Here is a 27,417-nt window from a genome sequence, read left to right on the forward strand (position 1 = left end):
GTTAGACTTCAAGGAGGCTGGTTCCACTGTTGATTCTAGGCACTGGATACCCAACCACTTTACATATGCCAGGAACGCAGTGTCACAGAGAAGCAGCAGTCAATGGGCCAAGAAAGCAATGATTTATTCCTGTTTTCAGACTTTGAAACTAGTGCATGGAGGATATTCTTGGCATACTTTTGAAACAACATCTAATGAGAAGGTGAGTTGAATGTGTTCCTTTCCTGTTGACTATAGAATAAGGATGAGAGGATAAGGGAAGATAATAATACCTGTTTCTAATTTATCTAATCAAAGAAAAGATGTTTTCTGGAGTAAAAGGCATTAGAATGTAGATAGCAGGCTTTATTGAAGAAGAAATAAATTTAAAAATATGTGATAGAACTCCCTTGTGATCCAGTGCTTCAGAGTCTACCTGTCAAAGGAGGGGGTGCAGGTTTGATCCTGGTCCAAGAAGATTCCACATGCCGCTGGGTAGCTGAGTCCATGCATCACAACCACGGAGCCCACACTCTAGAGACTGGGAGCTGTAACTCGTAGGCTCATGTGTCACAGCTACTGAAGCTCACAGGCCCTAGAGCCTGTGTTCTGAAACAAGAGAATCCACTGCAATGAGAAGGCCATATACTGCAATGAGAGAAAGTCTGCATGCAGCAATGAAGACCTGCTGCTGCTACTGCTGCTAAGTCACTTCAGTCGTGTCTGACTCTGTGCGACCCCATAGACGGCAGCCCACCAGGCTCCCCTGTCCCTGGGATTCTCCAGGCAAGAATACTGGAGTGGGTTGCCATTTCCTTCTCCAATGCATAAAAGTGAAAAGTGAAAGTGAAGTCGCTCAGTCGTGTCCAATTCTTAGCGACCCCATGGACTGCAGCCTACCAGGCTCCTCCATCCATGGGGTTTTCCAGGCAAGAGTACTGGAGTGGGGTGCCATTGCCTTCTCCAAATGAAGACCTAGCACAGAAAAAATAAATAAACAAGTAAAATCTGTGAGAACAACAACAACAAAAATGTGATGAAAGTGACTGGCAAGAAGAACCTGTCTGGCTCATGATCAAGTGTATTATTAATGGAGGGGTCACCAGGCAGCACAGTGATAAGGAAACTGCTTGCCAATGCAGGAGACAAAAAAGATGTGGTTCAGTTCCTGGTTTGGGAAGATCCCTTGAAGTAGGAAATGGCAACTCAATCTGGTATGCTTGCCTGAAGAATCTCACAGAGGAGCCTGGTAGGCTACAATCCACGGAGTTGCAAAGAGTTGGACATGACCGAAGCAACTTAGCGCACATGCAGCTTCAAGACGATTAGTTTCAGGAATGGATTGAGGCTGTTAATAACTGTGTATATACAAGTAAGTCAACAGTGTCATCCTATTAAAGAATAGCAATATTTGCTGACCCCAAGGCATTTTGGGGTGGAGTCTGACTGAGGCCAACATAGGAAGAGAGGAGGCAGATCAGAGAAATCAGGGAGAATGGCAGAGGAAACAGGCAGGATAGGATGGAATGGGTACATCACAGTTAACAATGTCAGCCTGGCTATTCTGCACAAAAACATAAAACTTTTAATGAACAGATAAGCAGTCTACTCCCTTTTTCCTCATCTCAAGTCCCACCTAATTATCTTGCACTATTAGGATTCCATTATTGCTATTTGATAAAACAGTATCCTCACCCACGTGAAATTAATTATCCCGTGGCCTCTCCACAGCACTATAATGGCATGGGTCTCACCACATATGCGTGTTCTAACACAATTAACAATGAGGTTTCACGTTTGTCCTTTGTTTCCAAATGTACGTCTGTAAGAGCAGTCTGCACAATTATAAAAACCTAGACTCTGGAAACTGGGAAATCTGTGAGTTGTTACTTGTATATATGGAAGCTTGTGAATTATATATACATCTTTTTCTTTAAAGGGACTCACTCAAATTCTGTCATGGCCAGATGTGAATAGGGAATGTTGACTGTGGTGAACTGGTATCCATGTGCCTTGTCGACCTGGAGAAACCTTACTTATCTTTGATCAATCAGTTCTATCTGGGGGAAAAAAAAAGGCACAGAGTGCCCAGATATTGCAAGTGATTAAGAGAAGATAGATGAATGTTTGCAAAAACTTTCCTAATTTCTGAAAGACGGAGCCAAACAAAACACCATAGCAATGGGTTTTAAATAGTATGCACAAGAAATTTAGCATGAGGTGAATTGTTCTGTACGGGGAAGAGAGTCATAAGTAAGTATATGAGAGCTTCTATTATTTTTCAGAGCAGATATGTTTCTCTTTGAAAATTAAATTGAAGTATGTACTCCAACACTAATGAGTGTTGAAAAATACAGTTTTATTATGGGAAAGAAGCATCTGATCCCAAACAAAATTTAGTGTCATCTTTGATTGCTGTATCTCCAAAGGAGATAATTTACCTCTCTTGAGTCCTTGGGAAAGTCACCAGGATGCTACCAGTTTTCTACTACCTTTAATCTAGTAGATCTTACTGTGGTACCTTCCTATTGATAGCCAACTTCTCATCTGACATTGAACTCAATAACACAGGTAGAGATATTAATGGGAAAGCAATTATTAGGGATTTGTAAAATATGTAACATATCATTTGCCGTTATGTCATATGGTAGGGTTAAAAAAACATTTAATCTCAATGTCATTCTAAAGATAGTATTCAAAGGAAAGCATTTACCCTGATAAACACTTGAGCTCAAACAGGTTATCTTCCTCCAACTGTTGTATGAGTGCTTCCAAAATAGACCAAGAAAAGAGATGGAATGCTTTCTTTTATTAACCTAATTACTCTACACATGGACATCACCAGATGGTCAACACAGAAATCAGATTGATTATATTCTTTGCAGCCAAAGACGGAGAAGCTCTATACAGTCAACAAAAACAAGACCAGGAGCTGACTGTGGCTCAGGTCATGAACTACTTATTGCTAAATTCAGACTTAAATTGAAAAAAGTAGGGAAAACTGCTAGACCATTCAGGTATGACCTAAATCAAATCCCTTATGATTATACAGTGGAAGGGAGAAATAGATTTAAGGGCCTAGATCTGATAGATAGAGTGTCTGATAAACTATGGACGGAGGTTCGTGACATCGTACAGGAGACAGGGATCAAGACCATCCCCATGGAAAAGAAATGCAAAAAAGCGAAATGGCTGTCTGGGAAGGCCTTACAAATAGCTGAGAAAAGAAGAGAAGCAAAGGGCAGAGGCGAAAAGGAAAGATATAAGCATCTGAATGCAGAGTTACAAAGAATAGCAAGAAGAGATAAGAAAGCCTTCTTCAGCGATCAATGCAAAGAAATAGAAGAAAACAACAGAATGGGAAAGACTAGAGATCTCTTCAAGAAAATTAGAGATACCAAGGAAACATTTCATGCAAAGATGGGCTCGATAAAGGATAGAAATGGTATGGACCTAACAGAAGCAGAAGATATTAAGAAGAGGTGGCAAGAATACACAGAAGAAGTGTACAAAAAGGATCTTCAAGATCAAGATAATCACAATGGTGTGATCACTCATCTAGAGCAAGACATCCTGGAATGTGAAGTCAAGTGGGCCTTAGAAAGAATCACTATGAACAAAGCTAGTGGAGGTGATAGAATTCCAGTAGAGTTATTTCAAATCCTCAAAGATGATGCTGTGAAAGTGCTGCACTCAATATGCCAGCAAATTTGGAAAACTCAGCAGTGGCTTCAGGACTGGAAAAGCTCAGTTTTCCCTCCAATCCCAAAGAAAAGCAATGCCAAAGAATGATCAAACTCCTGGACAATTGCACTCATCTCACATGCTAGTAAAGTAATGCTCAAAAGTCTCCAAGCCAGGCTTCAGCAATATGTCAACCATGAAATTCCAGATGTTCAAGCTGGTTTTAGAAAAGGCAGAGGAACCAGAGATCAAATTGCCAACATCCGCTGGATCATCAAAAAAGCAAGAGAGTTCCAGAAAAACATCTATTTCTGCTTTATTGACTATGCCAAAGCTTTTGACTGTGTGCATCACAATAAACTGTGGAAAATTCTGAAAGAGATGGGAATACCAGACCACCTGACCTGCCTCTTGAGAAACCTGTATGCAGGTCAGGATGCAACAGTTAGAACTGGACATGGAACAACAGACTGGTTCCAAAGAGGAAAAGGAGTACATCAAGGCTGTATATTGTCACTCTGCTTATTTAACTTATAAGCAGAGTACATCATGTGAATATGCCAGACTGGAAGAAGCACAAGCTGGAATCAAGATTGCTGGGAGAAATATCAATAAGCTCAGATATGCAGATGACACCACCCTTATGGCAGAAAGTGAGGAGGAGCTAAAAAGCCTCTTGATGAAAGCGAAAGATGAGAGTGAAAAGGCTGGCTTAAAGCTCAACATTCAGAAAACGAAGACCATGGCATCTGGTCCCATCACTTCATGGGAAATAGATGGGGAAATAGTGGAAACAGTGTCAGATTTTATTTTGGGGGGCTCCAAAATCACTGCAGATGGTGACTGCAGCCATGAAATCAAAAGATGCTTACTCCTTGGAAGAAAAGTTATGACCAACCTAGATAGCATATTCAAAAGCAGAGACATTACTTTGCCAACAAAGATCTGTCTAGTCAAGGCTATGATTTTTCCAGTAGTCATGTGTGGATGTGAGACTTGGACTGTGAAGAAAGCTGAGCGCCGAAGAATTGATGCTTTTGAACTGTGGTGTTGGAGAAGACTCTTGAGAGTCCCTTGGACTGCAAGGAGATCCAACCAGTCCATTCTGAAGGAGATCAGCCCTGAGGATTCTTTGGAAGGACTGATGTTAAAGCTGAAACTCCAGTACTTTGGCCACCTCATGTGAAGAGTTGACTCACTGGAAAAGACTCTGATGCTGGGAGGGATTGGGGGCAGGAGGAGAAGGGGACAACAGAGGATGAGACGGCTGGATGGCATCACTGACTCGATGGATGTGAGTCTGAGTGAACTCTGGGAGTTGGTGATGGACAGGGAGGCCTGGCGTGCTGCGGTTCATGAGGTCGCAGAGTCAGACACAACTGGGCAACCGAACTGAACTTCTTAAGAGATAAACTGGGACTTCTTTGGTGGCTCAGATGGTAGAGAATCTACCCGCAATACAGGGAATGCAGGAGACCTGCCTTCGAACCCTAGGTCAGGAAGATCCTTGGAGATAAGGTATAATTTAAGTCTCTCAACCAGCCACCAAGGGTTTCAAAAGCCAAGGCAGATGGTTATGGAGTTGGTTGATAAAAATCACTGTCTTAGAAAACTAAAAGATTAAAGATGATTAGTATCATTTTATTCTTGGGAATATAATAATCTTTTTTTTTTTAGTTACCATGTTGATCAAATATCAAAAGTTTAAAGTTTTTAACACAAATTAAATACAATAGCAGAATTGTTTGGAGTATAGTTGTCAGAAAAGTTCAATGTCATGTGTTTTTAGTTTTCAACAAATTTTGTTTGCCATTAAAAAATACTAGGCTACTAAAGTATATCTCAAAATAATTTCTGTATATTTTGTGTTTAAATAAGGATACATAAGAATTCTATTATTCATTTATATGACAACAATTTATAAGATGAAAATTTTAAAAAGCAAGTGTAGGAGTTTTATACTTTGAAACATTAATTTTGAATATTTTTTAAATACTAGTAAAATGTTTTTCAGTCTGACAAAATTCTTTTAAAAATATAAATAATATTCCTTTCACAGAAGAAGTGAATTAAGTAGTACTGTAATTATATTGGTTACCAAAAGCCAGTATTATATATCACAAGCACTTTGAAACTTTAATTGCATATAAAACCACTTATACACATTAACATGAGGAAAATATTGATCTCTTAGAACCAGTCAGTGAAAGTAACTAAAATAATTATATTTATATTAGCTTTATGTCAGCAAATTTTGGAATATAGCTGACCTCTCCTTTTACTTCTATTAAAAATAGATTAATTTTCAAGGAGGGCAGTCATTATCAATATATTAAAAAGAGAAAATGGTTTCTAGTGACACTTTGAGAATTCAATTAAAACCTTGCTAAAAATATGATTCTTCTGTAAATTTTGTCCCATAACCATAAGACAAAACATTAAGGAATAATAAACTTTGAAACATAGTAGCATTTTCTCCTTTTGTTGTAAAATGATAAAATAATTCTCAATAAGTGATACAATCAGAAAATGATTCATTATTTAACAATTTTCTGATATAAAATGAGCTTTTAACAATTATATTATCTACCATCAAACAACAAAGCATTTATAATTAGAAAACCAAAGACTTATAATGGAATTTTTAACCTATTAATTTCACTTTGACAAAACAGCAGATATTGAGTACTATATTTGGAAATCCATGTCAGTCACTGTATGAGGTGTGAGCAATATTAAGTCAAATAAGATTCTGTCTTCATATGAAAAACAATGAGAAGTTAATGATAAAATACAAATCATTATAATAAATTGTCGGACCTTTGGACTCAGAGGGAGAGGGAGAGGGTGGGATGATTTGGGAGAATGACATTCTAACATGTATACTATCATGTAAGAATTGAATCGCCAGTCTATGTCTGACGCAGGTTGCAGCATGCTTGGGGCTGGTGCATGGGGATGACCCAGAGAGATGTTATGGGGAGGGAGAAGGGAGGGGGGTTCATGTTTGGGAACGCATGTAAGAATTAAAGATATTAAAATTTAAAAAATTAAAAAAAAAGAATAAACTGTCGAAAGTATGTTGACTTGTCTTTAAACCAAACTAAAACAACTGCACCTAAGTAATAGTATCATCCCAACTTTTCAAGTTTTTCTTTTTTAATTCCCCGTGATCTTAAAGAGTACATTTACAATAATCCTAAAGAAATCCAAACATCTATAGTACACATCTAAAATAGCTGATTTACAAGTTTTGGCTTAAAGAGAAACAATCTTAAATAGCAAAACAAGAAGATGACTTTATATTTTTAATGTATATAGACTCCCAAACTGAAGAATTCTCTAACCATATTTAGTATTATTTTTAAAATGCAGTGTTTAGAGGAATGATTCTATATTTTAATTTTTGATTTGACCATTAGTCTTTAAAGAATACACAATTAATTAATTATGACCTAAGTCATCAATGAAAATTTAACCAGCTAATGAAAGTTTAACCACTGGATGAATGCTGAATAGTTCATTCCAAACTTATTGCTTAATATAAATAAAAGATTTGAAACCTATAATTCATGACATCAAACTATTATAATGAAATCGGGTCTCTTACATTCAAGACAAAGTGCTATATAAAACATCAATTTCTATTCAAAATATTTACCTTTATTTAGCAACTAGAATGACAACAGACGAAACGACAAAATTTTAACATCTGAAACAATATCCTTACAAGTTAAAGCAGTTAACCTCACTATCTATGCCTGAACTACCTATTTTACATGGCAAAATAAATACATTTTGAAGATCCTAAAAGTATTGTGAACAATTTTTAAAACATTTTAAAATTTATTTTTACCTTGAAAGGCAAAGGCTCTTCAGCAAGAGGACTAACTGGAAGTGAAGTGGTGCTACTTGCTGGGCTCATATCTGCACTCTATAAGAAAAACAAAATTAAATTAAAGAGGTATTTTTATAGCCATTTTTATTACTCCTAATTTAGAATCTAACTCTTCTTATTAAAATAAAAAACAAATAAGTAAAAATGTGCTTAGTTTCTCAGTCATGTCTGACTCTGCGTCCCCCTTGACTATAGCCCACCAGGCTCCTCTGTCCATGGGGTTCTCCAAGCAAGAATACTGGAGTGGGTTGTCATGCCCTCTTCCAGGGGATCTTCCCAATGCACGGATGAAACCAGGTTTCCGGCACTGCAGATGAATTTTTTACCATCAGAGCCACCAGGGAAGCAGCTCACCTAGTAAACTCAAATTGGCTGTAGAAAATTTCAAATAATTATTGTAAAATGAAACGTTTTTAGTTTAGAAATAGTTATCTAAGAAATTAATCAAATGATCATTTTTCAATTTGCATTTCAAGTTCATTTTATTAAATATGAAAATCATCTTTTATGTTAGGATGGTATCCAGTGTTCAGTTCAGTTCAGTTCAGTTGCTCAGTCGTGTCCGACTCTTTGCGACCTTATGAATCGCAACACGCCAGGCTTCCCTGTCCATCACCAACTCCTGGAGTTCACTCAGATTCACGTCCATTGAGTCAGTGATGCCATCCAGCCATCTCATCCTCTGTCGTCCCCTTCTCCTGCCCCCAATCCCTACCAGCATCAGAGTCTTTTCCAATGAGTCAACTCTTCGCATGAGGTGGCCAAAGTACTAGAGTTTCAGCTTTAGCATCATTCCTTCCAAAGAAATCCCAGGGCTGATCTCCTTCAGAATGGACTGGTTGGATCTCCTTGCAGTCCAAGGGACTCTCAAGAGTCTTCTTCAACATCACAGTTCAAAAGAATCAATTCTTCAGGGATCATCTTTCTTCACAGTCCAACTCTCACATCCATACATGACTACTGGAAAAACCATAGCCTTGACTAGATGGACCTTAGTCAGCAAAGTAATGTTTCAGCTTTTGAATATACTATCTAGGTTGGTCCTAACTTTTCTTCCAAAGAGTAAGCGTCTTTTAATTTCATGGCTGCAGTCACCATTTGCAGAGCCCAAAAAACAAAGTCTGACACTGTTTCCACTATTTCCCCATCTACTTCCTACGAAATTATGGGACCAGATGCCATGATCTTCGTTTTCTGAATGTTGAGCTTTAAGCCAACTTTTTCGCTCTCCTCTTTCACTTTCATCAAGAAGCTTTTTAGTTCCTCTTCACTTTCTGCCATAAGGGTGGTGTCATCTGCATATCTGAGCTTATTGGTATTTCTCCCAGTAATCTTGATTTCAGCTTGTTCTTCCTACAGCCCAGCGTTTCTCATGATGTACTCTGCATAGAAGTTAAATAAGTGGAGTGACAATATACAGCCTTGATGTACTCCTTTTCCTCTTTGGAACCAGTCTGTTGTTCCATGTCCAGTTCTAACTGTTGCTTCCTGCATACAGGTTTCTCAAGAGGCAGGTCAGGTGGTCTGGTATTCCCATCTCTTTCAGAATTTTCCACAGTTTATTGTGATGCACACAGTCAAAGGCTTTGGCATAGTCAATAAAGCAGAAATAGATGTTTTTCTGGAACTCTCTTGCTTTTTTGATGATCCAGCGGATGTTGGCAATTTGATCTCTGGTTCCTCTGCCTTTTCTAAAACCAGCTTGAACATCTGGAATTTCATGGTTGACATATTGCTGAAGCCTGGCTTGGAGAATTTTGAGCATTACTTTACTAGCATGTGAGATGAGTGCAACTTTGCGGTAGTTTGAGCATTCTTTAGCATTGCCTTTCTCAGTGTTACACTTAACTTATATTCTTACATTTTTTGATTATTAACCTGTACCTATAATCGTTCACTACAGTGCTATTTCAACACTTTTCAGGCTGATTTTCAAATAGGTGTCATTCTATTTTCCTTTTATGGAGATTTAAATCATCATATCCAGTTTTTAATTTATCATGAAAAGCACATCTGCCATTAATTTACAACTATAAAATGAAAAAATATGAAATATTTAAAATTCCCATATCCATAGCTCTTGACAAACTTTCTTATATTCAACTAAACAAAACTTTAAGGACAAGATTTACACAAATATAAGAGAATTATTGGAATGTTGCTAATGCTATTCTTTTAGTCCTTTAAAAAAATGCAGTCAATTAAAACTTCTGGATTAGAGGCTTGTCATCAATTTTCCTAAAAGCAATAAAAAGATACTGATAACAGGTAGCAATAGAAGTTATTTTACTATGCTTTTAACTCATTCTCTCAGAGGAATTATTTCATTTAAGTAGATAAGCAAACAAAACATTGGGGAAAAAATCCATACCTACATTTTTTTAGCTCCATTTCCAAATACAGATGAACACAAATAAAGAAACTTACAGTATAGATTAAAACAAAACATGATTAACCTTGAGATAAGGGAACAAGTAGACAGGTTTGGCTGACAAATTCCAAGAAAAGAACACACTCAAAGAATAGATGCTGTGGATGCTCATTTTATTCAAAGCTCATTTTCAATTCATTTGATTCAGTTATACAATAAACTGAAACACTTTAAATACTCATTAAAGTAGGGTTACTTCTGACTATCTAGTTCCGAAAAAAAAAAAAAAGGCTACGACCTATAAAGATAAGAACCAAGATACTCAGTGTATATATTTTTTTACATAACATGTAGTTTCTTTAGAAATTGACATAAGCCTGAACATTGAGTTACAGTGTCTAAAGGAGGAAATTAGATAAAAACTGAACAATAATCTACTAAAGGAAACTGGAAAATACATGCACCAGAGAACTGAGGTGAGTTAGTTACTAATTTCTAAATATATTCAGAGCTTCTTGGCCATTTATTAGCACAAAATCAGGAAATATTCTGGACTGATGACTTCCACTATTTGATCATATGATGTAATGGAGAAACAAAGAGCTTTCTTGGTAATGAACTTACTGCAGAATTCTAACATAAGAAACGAGTGAAACATTTTTTCAGAAACAGAAAAACAAAATTCGAGCTGTTTCTCTATCACTAGCTTTTTCATGACAAAATTAAGCAAGTGATAGAACACAGTTCATATATAGATGAATTATCGGATATTTTCCTAAAAGTACTGATATTTTGCATATCGTAAGTAAGTATTATGTCTTTAAAAATCAGGTATTCAGGAGACAGAGACGACATTTGGCTATGAAAATCTGAAAGCCTGGATCAGATGAAGGTTATTTAAGCTGAAAATAAAGCTTCATGTTTAACTTCTTTTAGGGTTAAGGTCTCCCACAACTTCCCAGAAATAAATGTGTCATTCTAAGTATTATGGAAAGCAGAGTCTAAAATATGCATCATGTAACCTTGATTATTTGAATGTCATTCTTAGAGAAAACTTTGTTTTTGCTTTAACTTTCAAATGCATCTTATAGTGTGACACTTTAATTATATTGCTCTTAGGAAATCTTGAGGAAAATGTGTTTTAAAAGCACATCAATCTTATATGACAGCATCTGATAAACTGCATTTAATTATCAAGTTGAGAAACACACAGCAAAAAATAAGATAAAAATATCTTCAATTTCAGTTTGCTTTCCCATTTGTGTTTCAGTGATCTGTAATATAGGTGGCATTCCAATCTATTCATCCTTTAGATAAAATACTGTAGTAAATCCCTCAGATATCTCTTAATCATACCTCATATTTTAATTAATTTACCCTTTCATTCAATGACAGCAATACCAATGCAACTCTATATCTAAATACCAATTAATAAAGTACTCTCAAGTTACATTTGGTGTTTTAAATCCTCAGTTTTGATATATCCTGGTAACAACTCTTGACTACCAATCTAGTACTTACTCTATCAACACTGACGTCAGAATTACTAAAAGTTACTGTTGGGGAAAAAAAAAAAGTATACAAAGTTACGCTTAATTTTTTAAAAATGAGAAAGTGAATAGAATTTTTAAATCACAATAGGCACTCTTTTCCCAATAAATAATGAGCAAGAAAGGAATTACTTTTGTTAATAACAGTTTTTCCAGGCTAAATTTTAGGTCACAATTTGGAAAAATGCCATTGTATTCATATGCATTTTGACGTGCAGGTGTGCTTAGTCACTTGGTCATGTCCTACTCTTTGTCACCCCATGGACTGTAGCCCACCAAGCTCCTCTGTCCATGGAATTTTTCAGGCAAGAATACTGGAGTGGGTTGCCATTTCCTACTCCAGTGAATCTTCCTAACCCAGGGATTGAATCTGCATCCTTGTGTATGCTGTACTGGCACGTGGATTCTTTACTACTGTGCCATCTGGGAAGTCTATCCATTATTATAAATAATGCTTAAAATGTTTGATTATAAATGTAATCACACTCAACTGTCACTGCTCAACTATCCAGGGCCAAAGTATACATTTAAGGGCTTTGGCACACAATATATTGCCATCAAAGAAACAGTGAAAGTAAAGAATAAGGGACAGCATTAATACTTACTAAATCAGAAAAAAAAATGTTGAAACTTGAACATTACATCTTCTCTTAGATTCTACTATTCTATCTACTATTGCAAAATACAAATATGAATTCATTGTAATAGCTTTGAGAAACATACTATTCTTTCTTTTTACACAGAGAAATAAAATACTCTTAGTTGATTCTGTCACTTCTTACTATCGATCCTTTGTGTACAAAATTTGCAATCTGCCAGCCATTTGTATAATAACATAAAAATGAAAATTCAATTCTAAGATACTTTTCATTGATTCATAAATTAGAGTTACTTTTCAATCCATGAAAATGACAGAATATTTTACAAGTATTAAAAATATTTTTCCAATCAAGCCATATTTTAAATATGAGTCTATACTAACGTGAGTGCCTGGGTTTTGATTTCTTCTAATGAGGGAACCAGGGCTCCTTGCAGAAGTAGGGGATTCCTGGGATGGGGCAAGGGATGAACAACTTGTGCCAGAAAGTGCTCAAAAGATAAAAGAAAGGAGTGTGCCAAAGAGATAAATGAGCCAACACCAAAGAGCACCCAAATGCCAAAGCTGGAACAATTTGAGCAACAAGGTAAACAGCATAGTAATAGATTATAATCAAAACATAAAACAAAAAAGCATGAAAGTATATAGAAATAAATGAATACATAAACAACTGGGGAAAAGAGATTACTCCTTTTTACAGAAATATTCCAAATAATTTATACAGATATTCCCTCCCCCTCTTTAAGAAATGGATCTTATAATCACAGCCAGCCTTATGCTATGCTTAGAGACTTATTTCTAAAGAGAAGAGAATGAAAAAGGGAAACGGTAACCTTTCAGTGGAGAAACATGGTAAACACTAGCTTGACCAAGTTCTCAAGGTTATCATCCTGTAGAGCGCCTGTAGATAGCATGATACAATGTGATTAAAGTGCAAGAAAGTGGAGTCGCTCAGTTGTGTCAGACTCTTAGCGACCCCATGGACTATAGCCTGACAGGCTCCTCTATCCGTGGGGTTTTCCAGGCAAGAACACTGGAGTGGGTTGCCATTTCCTTCTCCAGAGGATCTTCCCGAGGAGTACTTTACCTCTGCAATCTTCCCCTCCAATGATATCAGTCTAAACATGAGAAAAACACTGTACAAACTCAAATTGAGAAACATTCTGCAAAAATCTGACCAAAGTCAAGGATACCATAGTCAAGGGAAGATTAAGAACTACTACAGATTATATTGCCAGGGAGACATGATGACTAAATGCAAGGAAGCAGCTTGGATTAAACCCTCATACAGCACAAAGGACATTGAGGAAAACTGGTGACAGCTGAATAAATACCAAATTTAGGACAACAGAGGATGAGATGGCTGGATGGCATCACTAACTCGATGGACATGAATCTGAGTGAACTCCGGGAGTTGGTGATGGACAGGGAGGCCTGGCATGCTGCGATTGATGGGGTCACAAAGAGTCGGACACGACTGAGCGACTGAACTGAACTGAACTGAACTGAATGTATCAATATTGGTTCTTTGTTGTGATAGAGACTCTTCTAAGGGAGAATGACGACAATAGAGGAAACCGGATGAGGGGTAACTGACAGGTCTCTACTCTCATCTGAAGAGCTTTTCTTCAGACAAGCTGTTCAACTCATCTGAAAGAATTTTGAAATTAAAAAAAAAAAGTTTATTTAAAATATTCATTAGCAATAAGATTACAATACATATTCTGTCATTATAGTTATATTCTAAGCTTTCATCAGGGCTATTCTAACTTTCATAAAAATAAATTGTGACAGATGATTTTATTGGGATGCATAACCTCTTCACCAAATAATCTTTGATTTTCTATGAAGATCTCACCAAAAAGCTGATGCTAAATTATTTTCAATGCTTTCATGTTCCACACGGGAACATAGGGAAGGAAAAGCTTCAGCCACGTAAGGTGATCTATTTGTTTGAGTACTCTTAAGGTACTTGGTAGAGTGAGTTTGCATTATTAATATTTACTAAAGGCCTTCATTCTATAGTGCAAATCCATTAATTATATCTCCTCTGAAAGCATAATTAATGAATCTGTCCTGTGGAATTAAAAATATTTATAAGTATTTCTTGAAGTGAAACATGATCAATTTGGCTCAAATCTGTTGAGTATATAAACAGATTTCAGTGTAAGTAGAATATTTTAATTTTTAAGCTATTAGGGTAAAAAATATGGTATATAGGGTATATAGTGATGTTTTTTATGTCTAATAAAATTAAATGGTCACCTAAATGTATTTTTTTATTTTCAACTGGGGGATAATTGCTTTAAAAAGTTTTGCTGGTTTCTGCCATACAGCACAAATCAGCCATAAGTGTGTGTGTGTACATATAAATAAATACATACATATAAATATCCTCTCCTTTCTGAGCCTCCCTCCTTCCTCCACTCCTATCCACCTCTCTAGGTTGTCACAGAGTGACAGAGCACCAGACTGTTATCCTGTGTTATATAGTAGCTTCCCACTCGGAGAAGGCGATGGCACCCCACTCCAGTACTCTTGCCTGGAAAATTCCATGGATGGAGGACCCTGGTAAGCTGCAGTCCATGGGGTCATGAAGAGTCAGACATGACTGAATGACTTCACTTTCACTTTTCACTTTCATGCATTGGAGAAGGCAATGGCAACCCACTCCAGCGTTCTTGCCTGGAGAATCCCAGGGATGGTGGAGCCTGGTGGGCTGCCGTCTCTGGGGTCGCACAGAGTCGGACACGACTGAAGCGACTTAGCAGCAGCAGCAGCTATTTATTTTACACATGGCGATGTATATGTTTCAATGCTATTCTCTCAATCTGTCCCATCTTCTCCTTTCCCCACTGTATCCACAAGTATTATGTTTTAATAATCAATGGTGTTATTAGTAATAAAGCACATAGGATAATTCAGATTTCTGTAGTTTTAATGGGAAACTTTTCTTGCAAATGTTTTCCTTTTATTACACATGCCAATTTTCTATGAAAATTTATTCATCCAGCCATTCAATAACAATTGAGTATGTTCAGTTTCTCTGCCCTTAGATTTTATGTTTTGCTATCATTTTTCTCACTGGATGCTGTTATTCCAAAAAGGAGGAAAAATAATGCAGAGCATTTAAATGTGACACAAAAAGACAGTCTTTATATATTAGTGCGTGGACTTGAACATACTAATCCTTCATCAAGTATCCTTCATCAAGTGTATTCTCATATGGCAATGAGCCAGCAGCCCTGGGCTCCTCCAATTCAGGATGCTGACCCCTGAATTTCAGGCTTAACTCTGTGAAGAAACAGGTTAGTCATGGGGAAGCTGATTCTACTCATTTCAGTCCTAAAGTAGTGTCTATTCCATGCTCACTTGCTTATTGTTTTGGCAGTAACTCAAAATGAGAGTAACCACAGACTTAGTTTACTATCTAAATCAGGACCAACTCTTTAGACTAAGTTCAGCAAGCTTACCAATTTTCGTCACATCTTTTATCAGTCCTGTTTTCCCTGAATGAAACCTCAGTCTTTTTTTCTTTTTCATATCTTTGTGTAATTGATGTCTGATGTTTTTGCTTCCCCAACATTCACTCCAGTTACTATGTTAACAACATTTGAATTTTCCTTTGGGGAATGATTTCTCCGAAACTCCCAACCCATTGTTTTGAGTGAAAAAAGAAGAGTGAAAGTGAAAATCACTCAGTGGTGTCTGACTCTGCAACCCCATGGAGTATACAGTCCATGGAATTCTCCAGGCCAGAATACTAGAGTGGGTAGCTGTTCCCTGCTCCAGGGGATCTTCCCACTCAAGGACTGAACCCAGATCTTCTGCATTGCAGGAAGATTCTTTACCAGTTGAGCCACCAGGAAAGTCCTACTTGTATTGAGTACTGTTGCTCTAATAGCCTCAAAATAGGCATGGGCATATAACCAAGGACTACTCAATCATTCTTATTAAACACAAAAGGCATAAAATCCAAATTATTTAAAGAAGACCAAATCTGAGAATTGTGTTGAAATTTTGAGAAAGAGATATTTTCATTCACCAGTGCTCCTAAGGTCATAGAGTATTTTTCTACTTGAATTGACAGAGGCCACCGAGTAGAAGAGACATCCCTAGAAAGGAATCCAATGTAGAGATTATCCAAGAAATGGAGAGAAAGGAACTGAGTCCTAAAGACATATCTGACATATTGATAAATCAGGGCTACGTGAACAAATCATTTTCACAAAACAGTGCACCTGAGATTTAGGAATCCTTTCTAATACAGGAATAAGCACTATCCTTGTGTTACAGAATCTAAAATTGCAAATTGTAGAATGTAAAATCTGAATTGGCTAACAGAAGTAGAAAGCCACAGTATTATACTATTTTGCCTTGAGAATAGGAACAACATTTATGTTGTAATAAAATAATTTATTGAATTATTTTCTAAATTTGGGGGGACTAACATGTTTTTTAATTTGGAGCTTCATGAGATCTGGTTAAAAAATTCTTGGATATAAGAATATATTTACTTATTCTCATATATATATATCTTATGCGCTTACTCACTCAGTCATGTCCAACTCTTTGTCACCCCATGGACTGTAGCCTGCCGGGATTCTCTGTCCATGGGATTCTCCAGACAAGACTATTGGAGCAGGTTGCCATGTACTCCTCCAGGGGATCTTCCCAACCCAGAGCTCGAACCCAGGACTCCTGCACTGCAGGTGGATTCCTTAGCGTCTGAACCACCAGGGAAGTCCAGATGTACGTATGTAAATATATGTATTTATATATTTATAAATTATATATGTGTATCAGTTCAGTTCAGTTCAGTTCAGTTGCTCAGTTGTGTCCGACTCTTTGCGACCCCATGAATTGCAGCATGCCAGGCCTCACTGTCCATCACCAACTCCCGGAGTTCACTCAAACTCACGTCTATCAAGTCGGTGACGCCACCCAGCCATCTCATCCTCTGTCGTCCCCTTCTCCTCCTGCCCCCCACCCCTCCCAGCATCACAGTCTTTTTTCCAATGAGTCAACTGTTGACACGAGGTGGCCAAAGTACTGGAGTTTCAGCCTTAGCATCATTCCTTCCAAAGAACACCCAGGACTGATCTCCTTTAGAGGGGATTGGTTGGATCTCCTTGCAGTCCGACGGATATATGTAAATCATATATTGTAAATTTACTTTTGACTAGAAAACACATTCACATAGTAAAAAATTCAAAAAGCATACCATTTTTTTTTTCCGGAAGATTTATCTTCCACTCTTCATCTTCAGTCATCCAGAGCTCACTAATCTTACCAATTTACTGCATAACCTTCTACAGATGTTATATGTATATACTAGAAACACATACATATCTATTTATTTCTGTCTATATATCTACCTATATATACACACACAGGTTAGTTTTTCTTTTCCTCTATACATATATGATAACATGTTATAATACTGTTCTCCAGCTTGCCTTCTTAAAATTACCGTCTATTTGTATGTAATGAGTTCCCTCATTCTTTTGTGTGGTTACACAGTATTTCATATTATGGCTATATCATAATAAAGTTAGAAGTGAAGTGAAGTTGCTCAGTCGTGTCCAACTCTTTGCGACCGACCCATGGGCTGTAGCCTACCAGGCTCCTCTGTCCATGGGATTTTCCAGGCAATAGTCCTGGAGTGGATTGCCATTTCCTTCTCCAGGAGATCTTCCCAACCTAGGGATCAAACCCGGGTCTCCCGCATTGTAAACAGACACTTTACCGTCTGAGCCACCAGGGAGCAGGGAAAACCAGTGCTATATTCTCACTCTTTCACTATTACAAACAGAAATGAAATTAATAATCTTATACTATATGCATACGTACCTATAAGAATTTTGAGTATGCAGAATTACTGGGCTAAAAGAGATACTCAATTATAATTTTGAATTATGCTACCAAATTTTCCTGTGTGGAGATTCCGTTCACACGCTCACTTAAAAGTGAGTATTTCCACTGTCCGACCATGCATTCTCTACTTCAAAATGCCTTTAGTACAGATCCACAAGGTAAACAAAAGCTCTGCCTGAAGTTCACCTTCTTAAACTCACAGCGATTTTTAAAATTTCTTTCTGCCTGGTATCAATAATTGAATAGCTGAGAGGAACAATATCCCAATAAATGCCTGCCTCAGTATTGAGTTAGCTTTGCTCTTAGCCCTACTCTGATGCTGTGATCAATTCCAATTACTAATCTCATTATTTGTTTTGTCACTAAATCAAACCTGTATCAAGGTTGTGATCAAACCCCAAACTAACCTAAATTAATGGGCTATATCAGAGACATAAGCTAGCTCATTCAAAGAAGAAATTAGGACTTGGTACTTAGTTTGGATGTTTTAGAAATGAAATTTTATTAACTCTAATAGGAACAAGTAATGATTCAGATGATTCAGAATAATAAAATAAATAAGAGACTGTATTTAATCAGATTTTGGCCAACATATCAACAAACAATGAAAACTAAACTTTACCAAGAACTGTTAGTGGCAACTATTTGAGTTCTTTCTTTTTGGTGAAGAGAACCATTCAGAAACCACATTATAGAGCAGAAGATTCATTGTTTAGTATAAAGATAGAAAAAAAGTACTAACTAGATTCTCTCAAAGTATCCTTTACATCAAGCTCTGGTGTGGTACAAAGACACACAAATCATTTACAAAGCAAGCACTTTCTCCTTTGAACAGTGCTAGAGTGCCACCATCGGAGGAGGCAATGGCAACCCACTCCAGTACTCTTGCCTGGAAAATCCCATGGACAGAGGAGCCTGGTAGGCTGCAGTCCACGGGGTCGCTGAGGGTCAGACATGATTGAGCAACTTCACTTTCACTTTTCACTTTCATGCATTGGAGAAGGAAATGGCACTCTGTTCTTGCCTGGAGAATTCCAGGGACAGGGGAGCCTGGTGGGCTGCAGTCTTTGGGGTCACACAGAGTTGGACACAACTTGAAGTGACTTAGCAGCAGCAGCAGAGTGCCACCATAGGGACAAAACCCATATCCTCTAGTTCATTTAAAATAATTTTAAAATCAACTACCAAAAGCACAATGACTTCATTCCAGACACACTGCAACATAATTTGAGACAGAAATGGCTAATCGTATTAACAATATATTTTTTTAACCAGGCTATTTATGTTGATGGTGGCATTGGTGACCTCAACAATGACTAAGCTTATTTTGCTTCAGTTTTAGGAAAGTACAGTTTCAACTCATGTATCCCAAATATGGAAGTATGTGATATTTGAACCATAAAGGTCCCATGTCATCTCCCCCAAATTACTGTATACATATTCAAAAACTGCATTTCTGTTTTTATCCACTATTTCTCCCAAGGAAAGAAATTCTGTCCCTGATCCTAACTCTAAAGCTGATTCAAACCAAGTAGTGCTGGATCTCCTTATGTCTTGAATCTCCACTATCTCTCAATCTGTTTATCTTCCTGAACATTCTTGCTATGGTCTGCTGCTGCCACAAAGTGAAATTCTGGTCTTATTTCATTAACAACATTTAACAAGCAGCACTGATAAGAGAGCATTCCTCAGTGATCAGTACAAAGAAATAGAGGAAAACAATAGAATGGGAAAGACTAGATCTCATTAAGAAAATTACAGATACCAAGGGAACATTTCATGCAAAGATGGGCACAATAAAGGATAGAAATGGTATGGACCTAACAGAAGCAGAAGATATTCAAGAAGAGGGGGCAAGAATACACAGAATAGTACAAAAAAGATCTTTATGATCCAGATAACCACAATGGTGTGATCACTCACCTAGAGCCAGAAATCTGGAATGTGAAGTCAAGTGGGCCTTAGGAAGCATCATTATGAACAAAGCTAGTGGAGGTGATGGAATTCCAGTTGAGCTATTTTAAATCCTGGAAGATGATGCTGTGAAAGTGCTGCACTCAATATGCCAGCAAATTTGGAAAACTCAGCAGTGGCCACAGGACTGGAAAAGACCAGTTTTCATTCCAATCCCAAAGAAAGGCAATGCCAAAGAATGTGCAAATTCCTGCACAATTGCACTCATCTCACACACTAGTAAAGTAATGCTCAAAATTCTCCAAGCCAGGCTTCAGCAATACATTAACCGTGAACTTCCTGATGTTCAAGCTGGTTTTAGAAAAAGGCAAAGGAACCAGAGATCAAACTGCCAGCATCCACTGGATCATGGAAAAAGCAAGAGTGCTCCAGGAAAATATCTACTTCTGCTTTAGTGACTGTGCCAAAGCCTTTGACTGTGTGGATGACAACAAACAGTGGAAAATTCTTCAGGAGATGGGAATACCAGACCACCTGACCTGCCTCTTGAGAAATCTGTATCAAGCCAGGAAGCAACAGTTAGAGCAGATTGGTTCCAAATAGGAAAAGAAGTACGTCAAGGCTGTATATTGTCACTCTGCTTATTTAACTTATATGCAGAGTACATCATGAGAAACGCTGGGCTGTAGGAAGCACAAGCTGGAATCAAGATTGCCGGGAGAGGGAGAAATATCAATAACCTCAGATATGCAAATGATACCACCCTTAAGGCAGAAAGTGAAGAGGAACTAAAAAGCCTCTTGATGAAAGTGAAAGAGGAGAGTGAAAAAGTTGGCTTAAAGCTCAACATTCAGAAAACTAATATCATTTCATCTGGTCCCATCACTTCATGGCAAATAGATGTGGAAACAGTAGAAACAGTGGCTGACTTTATTTTTTTAGGCTCCAAATCACTGTAGATGGTGACTGCATCCATGAAATAAAAAGATGCTTACTCCTTGGAAGGAAAGTTATGACCACCCTAGACCACACATTAAAAAGCAGAGACACTATTTTGCCAACAAAGGTCTGTCTAGTCAAGACTATGTTTTATGGATGTGATAGTTAGACTATAAAGAAAGCTAAGTGCCAAAGAATTGATGCTTTTGAATTGTGGTGTTGGAAAAGGCTTTAGAGAGTCCCTTGGGCTGAAGGAGATCCAACCAGTACATCCTGAAAGAGATTAGTCTTGAGTGTTCACTGGAAGGACTGATATTGAAGCTGAATCTCCAATACTTTGGCCATCTGATGAGAAAAACTGGGTCATTTGAAAAGACCCTGATGCTGGGAAAGATTGAAAGTGGGAGGAGAAGGGGATGACAGAGGATGAGATGGTTGGATGGCATCACCAACTCAATGGACATGAGTTTGGGTAAACTCTGGGAGTCGGTGATGGACAGGGAGGCCTGGCGTGCTGCAGTCCATGGGTTGCAAAGAGTTGGACATGACTGAGTGACTGAACTGAACTGAACTGAGAATCTACTACAAACCAGATTTGTGATGTATGTTCAGTAAAAGTCCCTGCCTCAGGTTATCTTAAATTCATTAGAGGAGATAAGCCATTGTGTAAAGTACAAACTAGAAAAAAGGAATTCATAAGTAAGCAGATAGAGAATCAAACAAATAAAAATCCAACTAGCTAAGATAATCACTGATTAACATGTATGTTCCTTTCTCAGTCTTTTTCTGTGAGATTTAACTGATTGGAATTCATGTACATTATATATTCTAAATTTTGCCAAAAACTACATTCTCAAGATTTTTCTTGTATCAAATATTTTTCTTCAATGTACTTTATGATTAGCACATAAAACACTATCACATTATACACTTTATACACTGGCCAAGTTGCTAATCTTTGACATTTTTGCAGTTTCATTTTTTCTTTACAATTAATGCTGTGATGATAGTCTTCAAACAAATCTTTGGTTATTTCCTCCAATAAGTTTATAGAATTGTATAGTCACAGTTAAACAACATGCATATAATTGGCTAACTTCACATGCATTATCAAATTTTCCTTCAAGGCTAAAGTACTAATTTTTCTCCTACTTGGGAAGTTTGAGAGTTCTAAATTTATTGTACTTTCTATAAGTGAAAGTCACTCAGCCATGTCCAACTCTGCGACCACATGCACTATTCAGTCCATGGAATTCTGCAGGGAAGAATAATGGAGTGGGTAACCTTTCCCTTCTCCAGATCTTCCCAACACAGGAATCAAACCCAAATCAAATCAATCCCTCTCATTGCAGGCAGATTCTTTACCAGCTGAGCCAAAAGAGAAGCCCAAGAATACTGGAGTGGGTAGCCTATCCCTACTCCAGCAGACCTTCCCGACCCAGGAATTGAACTGGGGTCTCCTGCACTGCAGGCAGATTCTTTATTAACTGCGCTATCAGGGGCTATAGGCATAGAGAAAAATACCAGGTTGTTTACTAATACCTGCAACTTACTAGTTGGTTAAGTATAGGAGGATTATATCTTTAAATTTCATTCAAATAAGCTTTAAATATATTAAAGTGCTAAACATAAAGACAATGGAAAAGAACCTTAAAGAAAATACAGGTAAACATCTCTCAGTAATAGAATGTGGAGGTCTTTTCTAAATATAAACATTAATAAACCATGAAGTCAACTATCTGTGTCGATGCTTAATTTTCTATATTTAAAGAAAACACTGTTGTAAAGCAAATAAAATATTAGAATTGTTGAAGTTTGTAAGGAACACTTATTCCTCATTCCTGATGTTTCCTTTCACGTAGACGGAGCTTTACTAGTGTTATACGCTCAGCTTCTCTGCCTAGCAAAGAAGCATCACTTTTCTGGCTGCTAAATTTGGGATGGATGAACTTGGTGTGCTTGGCAAAGCTCATTCCTCTTTCTTTTGCTAGCTGGATCACATGCAGAGAACATGTGTTCTGTTCAACAGCTCTGCAGTAGGTTTTTTAACTGCTAAATTCTGAGCAAGAGCCTTAAGCCTCAGATCCTAAGAGTTTTATCCTGAAAGGTTGTCTGCAGCTTATGGAGACTTTCCCCAGGGGCAGGAGTTATTTTTACATTGTTATGAGTCTTAAGTGATAGTTTTTGGGATGAATGGACCTCAACAAAGCCTCTGGGTGCCAGAAACATCAGAAAGACAATGGCCTTGAATAGACTTGGTCAAAACACAGATGCCAGGGCCTCAGGAGCTGCTGGTTGACTTTGAACTACACAAAGCAGCTTTTCATGAGCAGATTTGGCTGGTATAGTATTGAACTAGAAGAAAAGAGTGCCTTTCCATTCTTGGACTTCTTCAGTTTGGGCAGGAGAATGTTAGCAGCTTTCAAATTAAAAGCTGAATTCTGTGTTTGCTATAGCATGCTAGTAAGCTTCTAGCTTTAAATTCTGCATGCCAGGCCTAGCACTTAAAACTTGATATACTGCATAATGTAATAGGCTTCTAGAATAGCTTCCAATGATCCCTGCTTGCTTGCATTTGCACTGTTGTATAATTTTCTCCCCTTGTGTGTGGGTTGGATTTGGTAACTCAGCAAATGTGGCAATGCCAGGTTAAAAGAGATTGCATAAAGGCAAGCAAAGAAGGTGCAAGACTGCTTGGAAGGTGATTGTAATATGTTGAGAGCTTATGATGGTTGGGATAAGGTTTTATCAGTACAGATGGTGAAAACTGATTGAAGGGTATATATATTTTGAAGGTAGAATGTCAGAATTTCCTGATTGTTTGGATATGGGCTAGGAGAGAAATAGAGGAGACAATGCTGATTTTTAAGGTTGGGTCTAAACCAATGTAAGGATTAAATAGGAATTTACAGGCATAGGGAATATTGCAGTGAAATATATATATATATATATATATATATATATATATATATTTGAAGTGAAATATATATATATATATATATATATATATATATATATATATATATATATATACACAACAGTTTAGTTTCTTCAAGTTTGAAATTTCAGTCAGATATGAGAGTCGAAATGTCAGGTAAGCACCTGGATACACTGCCTGAGAAAGGATGGAGAAGAAGATTATGAAAAAATCAGTTCAAGGAGCTGAAAGGTGAGGGAACAATTTGGATAAAGAAGAAATATTTCAGGAGCAATACTGGAAATCATGAAAATGAGTAAGGATCTATAATCTTTAAAGACTAGGGGAAGTATATGTTGGGGGTCTAAGAAGACTACAATGAAGAGGGGTAACAAGCAGAATAGTCTGATGGGCTTCAAGCTTTGAACAAAGTGTTATTAGTGAAGCAGGAAAGATGCAGGTCAGAAAACTATGAAGAACAAGAAGAACAACTGCTTTTTCTCTGGACTCCATACCATCAGGATGTGATCATGAAAATCACCACTACATAGCTCATGCTACCTGGAAACCAAAATTACCTCACCTAAGTTATTCTTTCACTACGAATGATGCTAAAGCTGAAACTCCAGTACTTTGGCCACCTCATGCGAAGAGCTGACACATTGGAAAAGACTTTGATGCTGGGAGGGATTGGGGGCAGGAGAAGAAGGGGACGACAGAGATGAGATGGCTGGATGGCATCACTGACTCGATGGAGGCGAGTCTCGGTGAACTCCGGGAGTTGGCGATGGACAGGGAGGCCTGGCGTGCTGCGATTCATGGGGTCGCAAAGAGTTGGATGACTGAGCAACTGAACTGAACTGAACTGATCCTTCTCAAAGAAGACAAGAAATTTTTCATCTTCCTATAGCCAATACATGTAGAACCAATTTAATCAATTTATAATAAAGGAAAACCAAAAAAAAAAAAAAAAGGTAATGAGCAGAATAAGCATATCTACCTCAACTTTATACCCACTGTCAATTTTGCTTAGAAATTTTCAGCTGTATTATATACTGTAATCTTTATGAGGGATCACACAGTTTACCTCTGTTTTCACACTTTCTAAAGGCCCTCAAATTATCAAGAAACCTTGAAGTATTCACCAAAATCTGTCCATTCCTGATAGCTAAATCCTGATCACCAATGCGTCAGTTCCACTACTATGCATCAATCACAGCAATTACATGAAACTTCTCATTTTCATTTATTTTCAAAGAATTTAATTCAAAACATGAAAAAGACAATTTTGAGGTGGGCCATGTCATGGTGTGAAGGAGTCACCTTACCAGGGTGCCCTCTAATTATTTTCATCTCTTCTTGGAAGCATGAACAGCCCATCAGAGTAGCCTAAAAAATGTTTTAAACTGATGTTGTTGCAGGGAGGAAGCCAATTCTGACTCCATGTTGGAAACTGTTTCTTTGACTTGCTTTTTGTTGCTTTTATTATTTTAATCATACTTAACAGCTTGCCTCAGAGGACCCTGACCCTCTGCCTGACTATAAACTAAAATGCCTTTGTTCAGCTCCTAGAGAGAGAACCTGACATGACCACCTGTGAATAAAATAAATTAACACACCCCTTCCAAAGGATGGGTGGAAGACTTCCCAGGTGGCCTCAGACAGTAAAGTGTCTGCCTACAATGCGGAAGACCCGGGTTTGATCCCTGGATTGGGAAGATCCCCTGGAGTACGAAATGGCAAACCCACTCCAGTATTCTTGCCTGGAAATTATGGGTGGAGGAGTCTGGTAGGCTACAGTCCACGGGGCTGCAAAGAGTCAGACATGACTGACTTCACTTTCACTTTCCAAAGGACCACCATTCCTTTGGAGATGTTTTGCAAGACTGAGGACCCTTTCACTTTACTTCCCACTGCCTCTCCCTTTCTATTCTGCCCTTTTACTTTAGTTCCTCATTGCTTCTTTCTCTCTGATCTTTAAAAGAAACTAGCACTCAGACCCCAAGAAGATGGTTATTTTGATGCACTAGCCTGCCATCTTGGTCTGCCGACTCCCCAACTAGCCTCTTCCTTGCCTCAACACCTCATTTCTCAGATTCACTGGCCTATCGTGTGGTGAACAGAGTGAGCCTGGACTCAGTAACAATATCTTCTAAACAGTCAGTAGCCACAGAGTGAAACATTATCTTAACGTAAGCAGAATCTCTGGTAAATGCAGCTTCCATTGATCCTTCTCCTAGAATTTTTTCCTATTTGGGAAAAGATTGACCCTCAGCACAAGAAGAGTGATCATAAAGAAGGCTGAGCACCAAAGAATTGATGCTTTTGAATTGTGCTGTTGGAGAAGACTCTTCAGAGTCCCTTGGACAGCAAGGAGATCAAACCAGTCAATCCTAAAGGAAATCAGCCTTGAATATTCATTGGAAGGACTGATGCTGAAGCTGAAGCTCCAATACTTTGGCCATCTGATGTGAAGAGCTGACTCATTAGAAAAGCCCCTGACACTGGGAAATATTGCAGGCAGGAGGAGAAGGGGATGACAGAGGACGAGATGGTTGTTTGGAATCACTGACTCAATGGACATGAGTTTGAGCAAACTCCAGGAGATGGTGAAGAACAGGGAAGCCTAGTGTGCTGCGGTCCATGAGGTCACAAAGAGTTGGACATGCGGAGCGACAGAACAACAAGACCTGTCAGTCCTAAATCAGTAAGATGTTTTCCTCCCAAAACTCCCCCAATTCACATTCATTTACACGATATTTCTTTCACATTGATAGTTTGAAATTGGCCACAGGGAATGATTATTTTACACCACAGAAATTGGCAAATGTTACAAATTAAGGCATTTTTATTTGAAGAACTGATTATTAACCATTGACCTTCACAGAACTGCACATATTCAACATGCAGACATATACTGCATACAGTTAGCCACACAAGACCTCAACAGAGACTAGATGAAGCTTCACTTCCATTTATTTGTTTAGTTTCTTCACTTTCTAGAAGGAAACAATCACAAAATACAAGAATGGGGCTTGTTTTGCAAAATTTCATTTCCTGTGCTTTCATCTTTTATTGAAGTGAAAACCTATTTAATATATTAAAATCCTTGCCTGTACTATTATATTTTAAGAGGTGCCCCTAACTCAGTCTCCCGCCTTGCCACACCCTAACATCCTTTCTGAAACACGGGTTTTCATGTGTCTCCTTTCCTGAAAGACAGCATTTCACTTAGGCCATGAATGAATGCCATGCCCTTTCAACTGGCATTCAGGCCCTTCTAACTGAGAAAAATCTTCTGTTTTAATTCCTTCACCTTTACTTACGTGAGTCCAACTCTCAGAAAACTTATCATACTTTTTTACAACAATCCTTTTTAAACATAATTCCCATCTTGACACTTAACTTGCTTACATTAATTGTTTCCTCCTAAACATCTGGAAATCCCCTTCTCCAGTAACTCGATCATCAAAAACTCATTTGCATTAGAAGTTAAGCTCAAATGTCCACTCCTTCAAGCAAACTTCTCTACTGCCTTTAGAAGTAAGCAATGCTGCAAATATCTACCTTCTGTACTGTATTATTTGTACCTCTTTTTGGATCTTAAAATATTTTAACTTACCACATTTGGGGTGTGTGTGTACATATCTCTTTCCCTGTCAGATTTCACAGTCCCTGTGGAAATGTACT

The 27,417-nt window shown here is 37.8% G+C and overlaps 1 protein-coding gene across 4 annotated transcripts in view; it reads right to left on the reverse strand.

Moving 5' to 3' along the window:
- Positions 1 to 27,417, reverse strand: part of CCSER1 (coiled-coil serine rich protein 1) — a 1,477,979-nt gene that overhangs the window by 851,447 nt on the left and 599,115 nt on the right. For all 4 annotated transcript variants that reach the window (XM_069593698.1, XM_069593699.1, XM_069593700.1 and 1 more), the window contains exon 7: positions 7,520 to 7,597. In XM_069593698.1, the coding sequence (XP_069449799.1) occupies positions 7,520 to 7,597 (78 nt within the window). The remainder of the gene's footprint in view (positions 1 to 7,519; positions 7,598 to 27,417) is intronic.

Source organism: Ovis canadensis, chromosome 6 (assembly GCF_042477335.2).
Source record: "Ovis canadensis isolate MfBH-ARS-UI-01 breed Bighorn chromosome 6, ARS-UI_OviCan_v2, whole genome shotgun sequence".
NCBI lineage: Eukaryota > Metazoa > Chordata > Mammalia > Artiodactyla > Bovidae > Ovis > Ovis canadensis.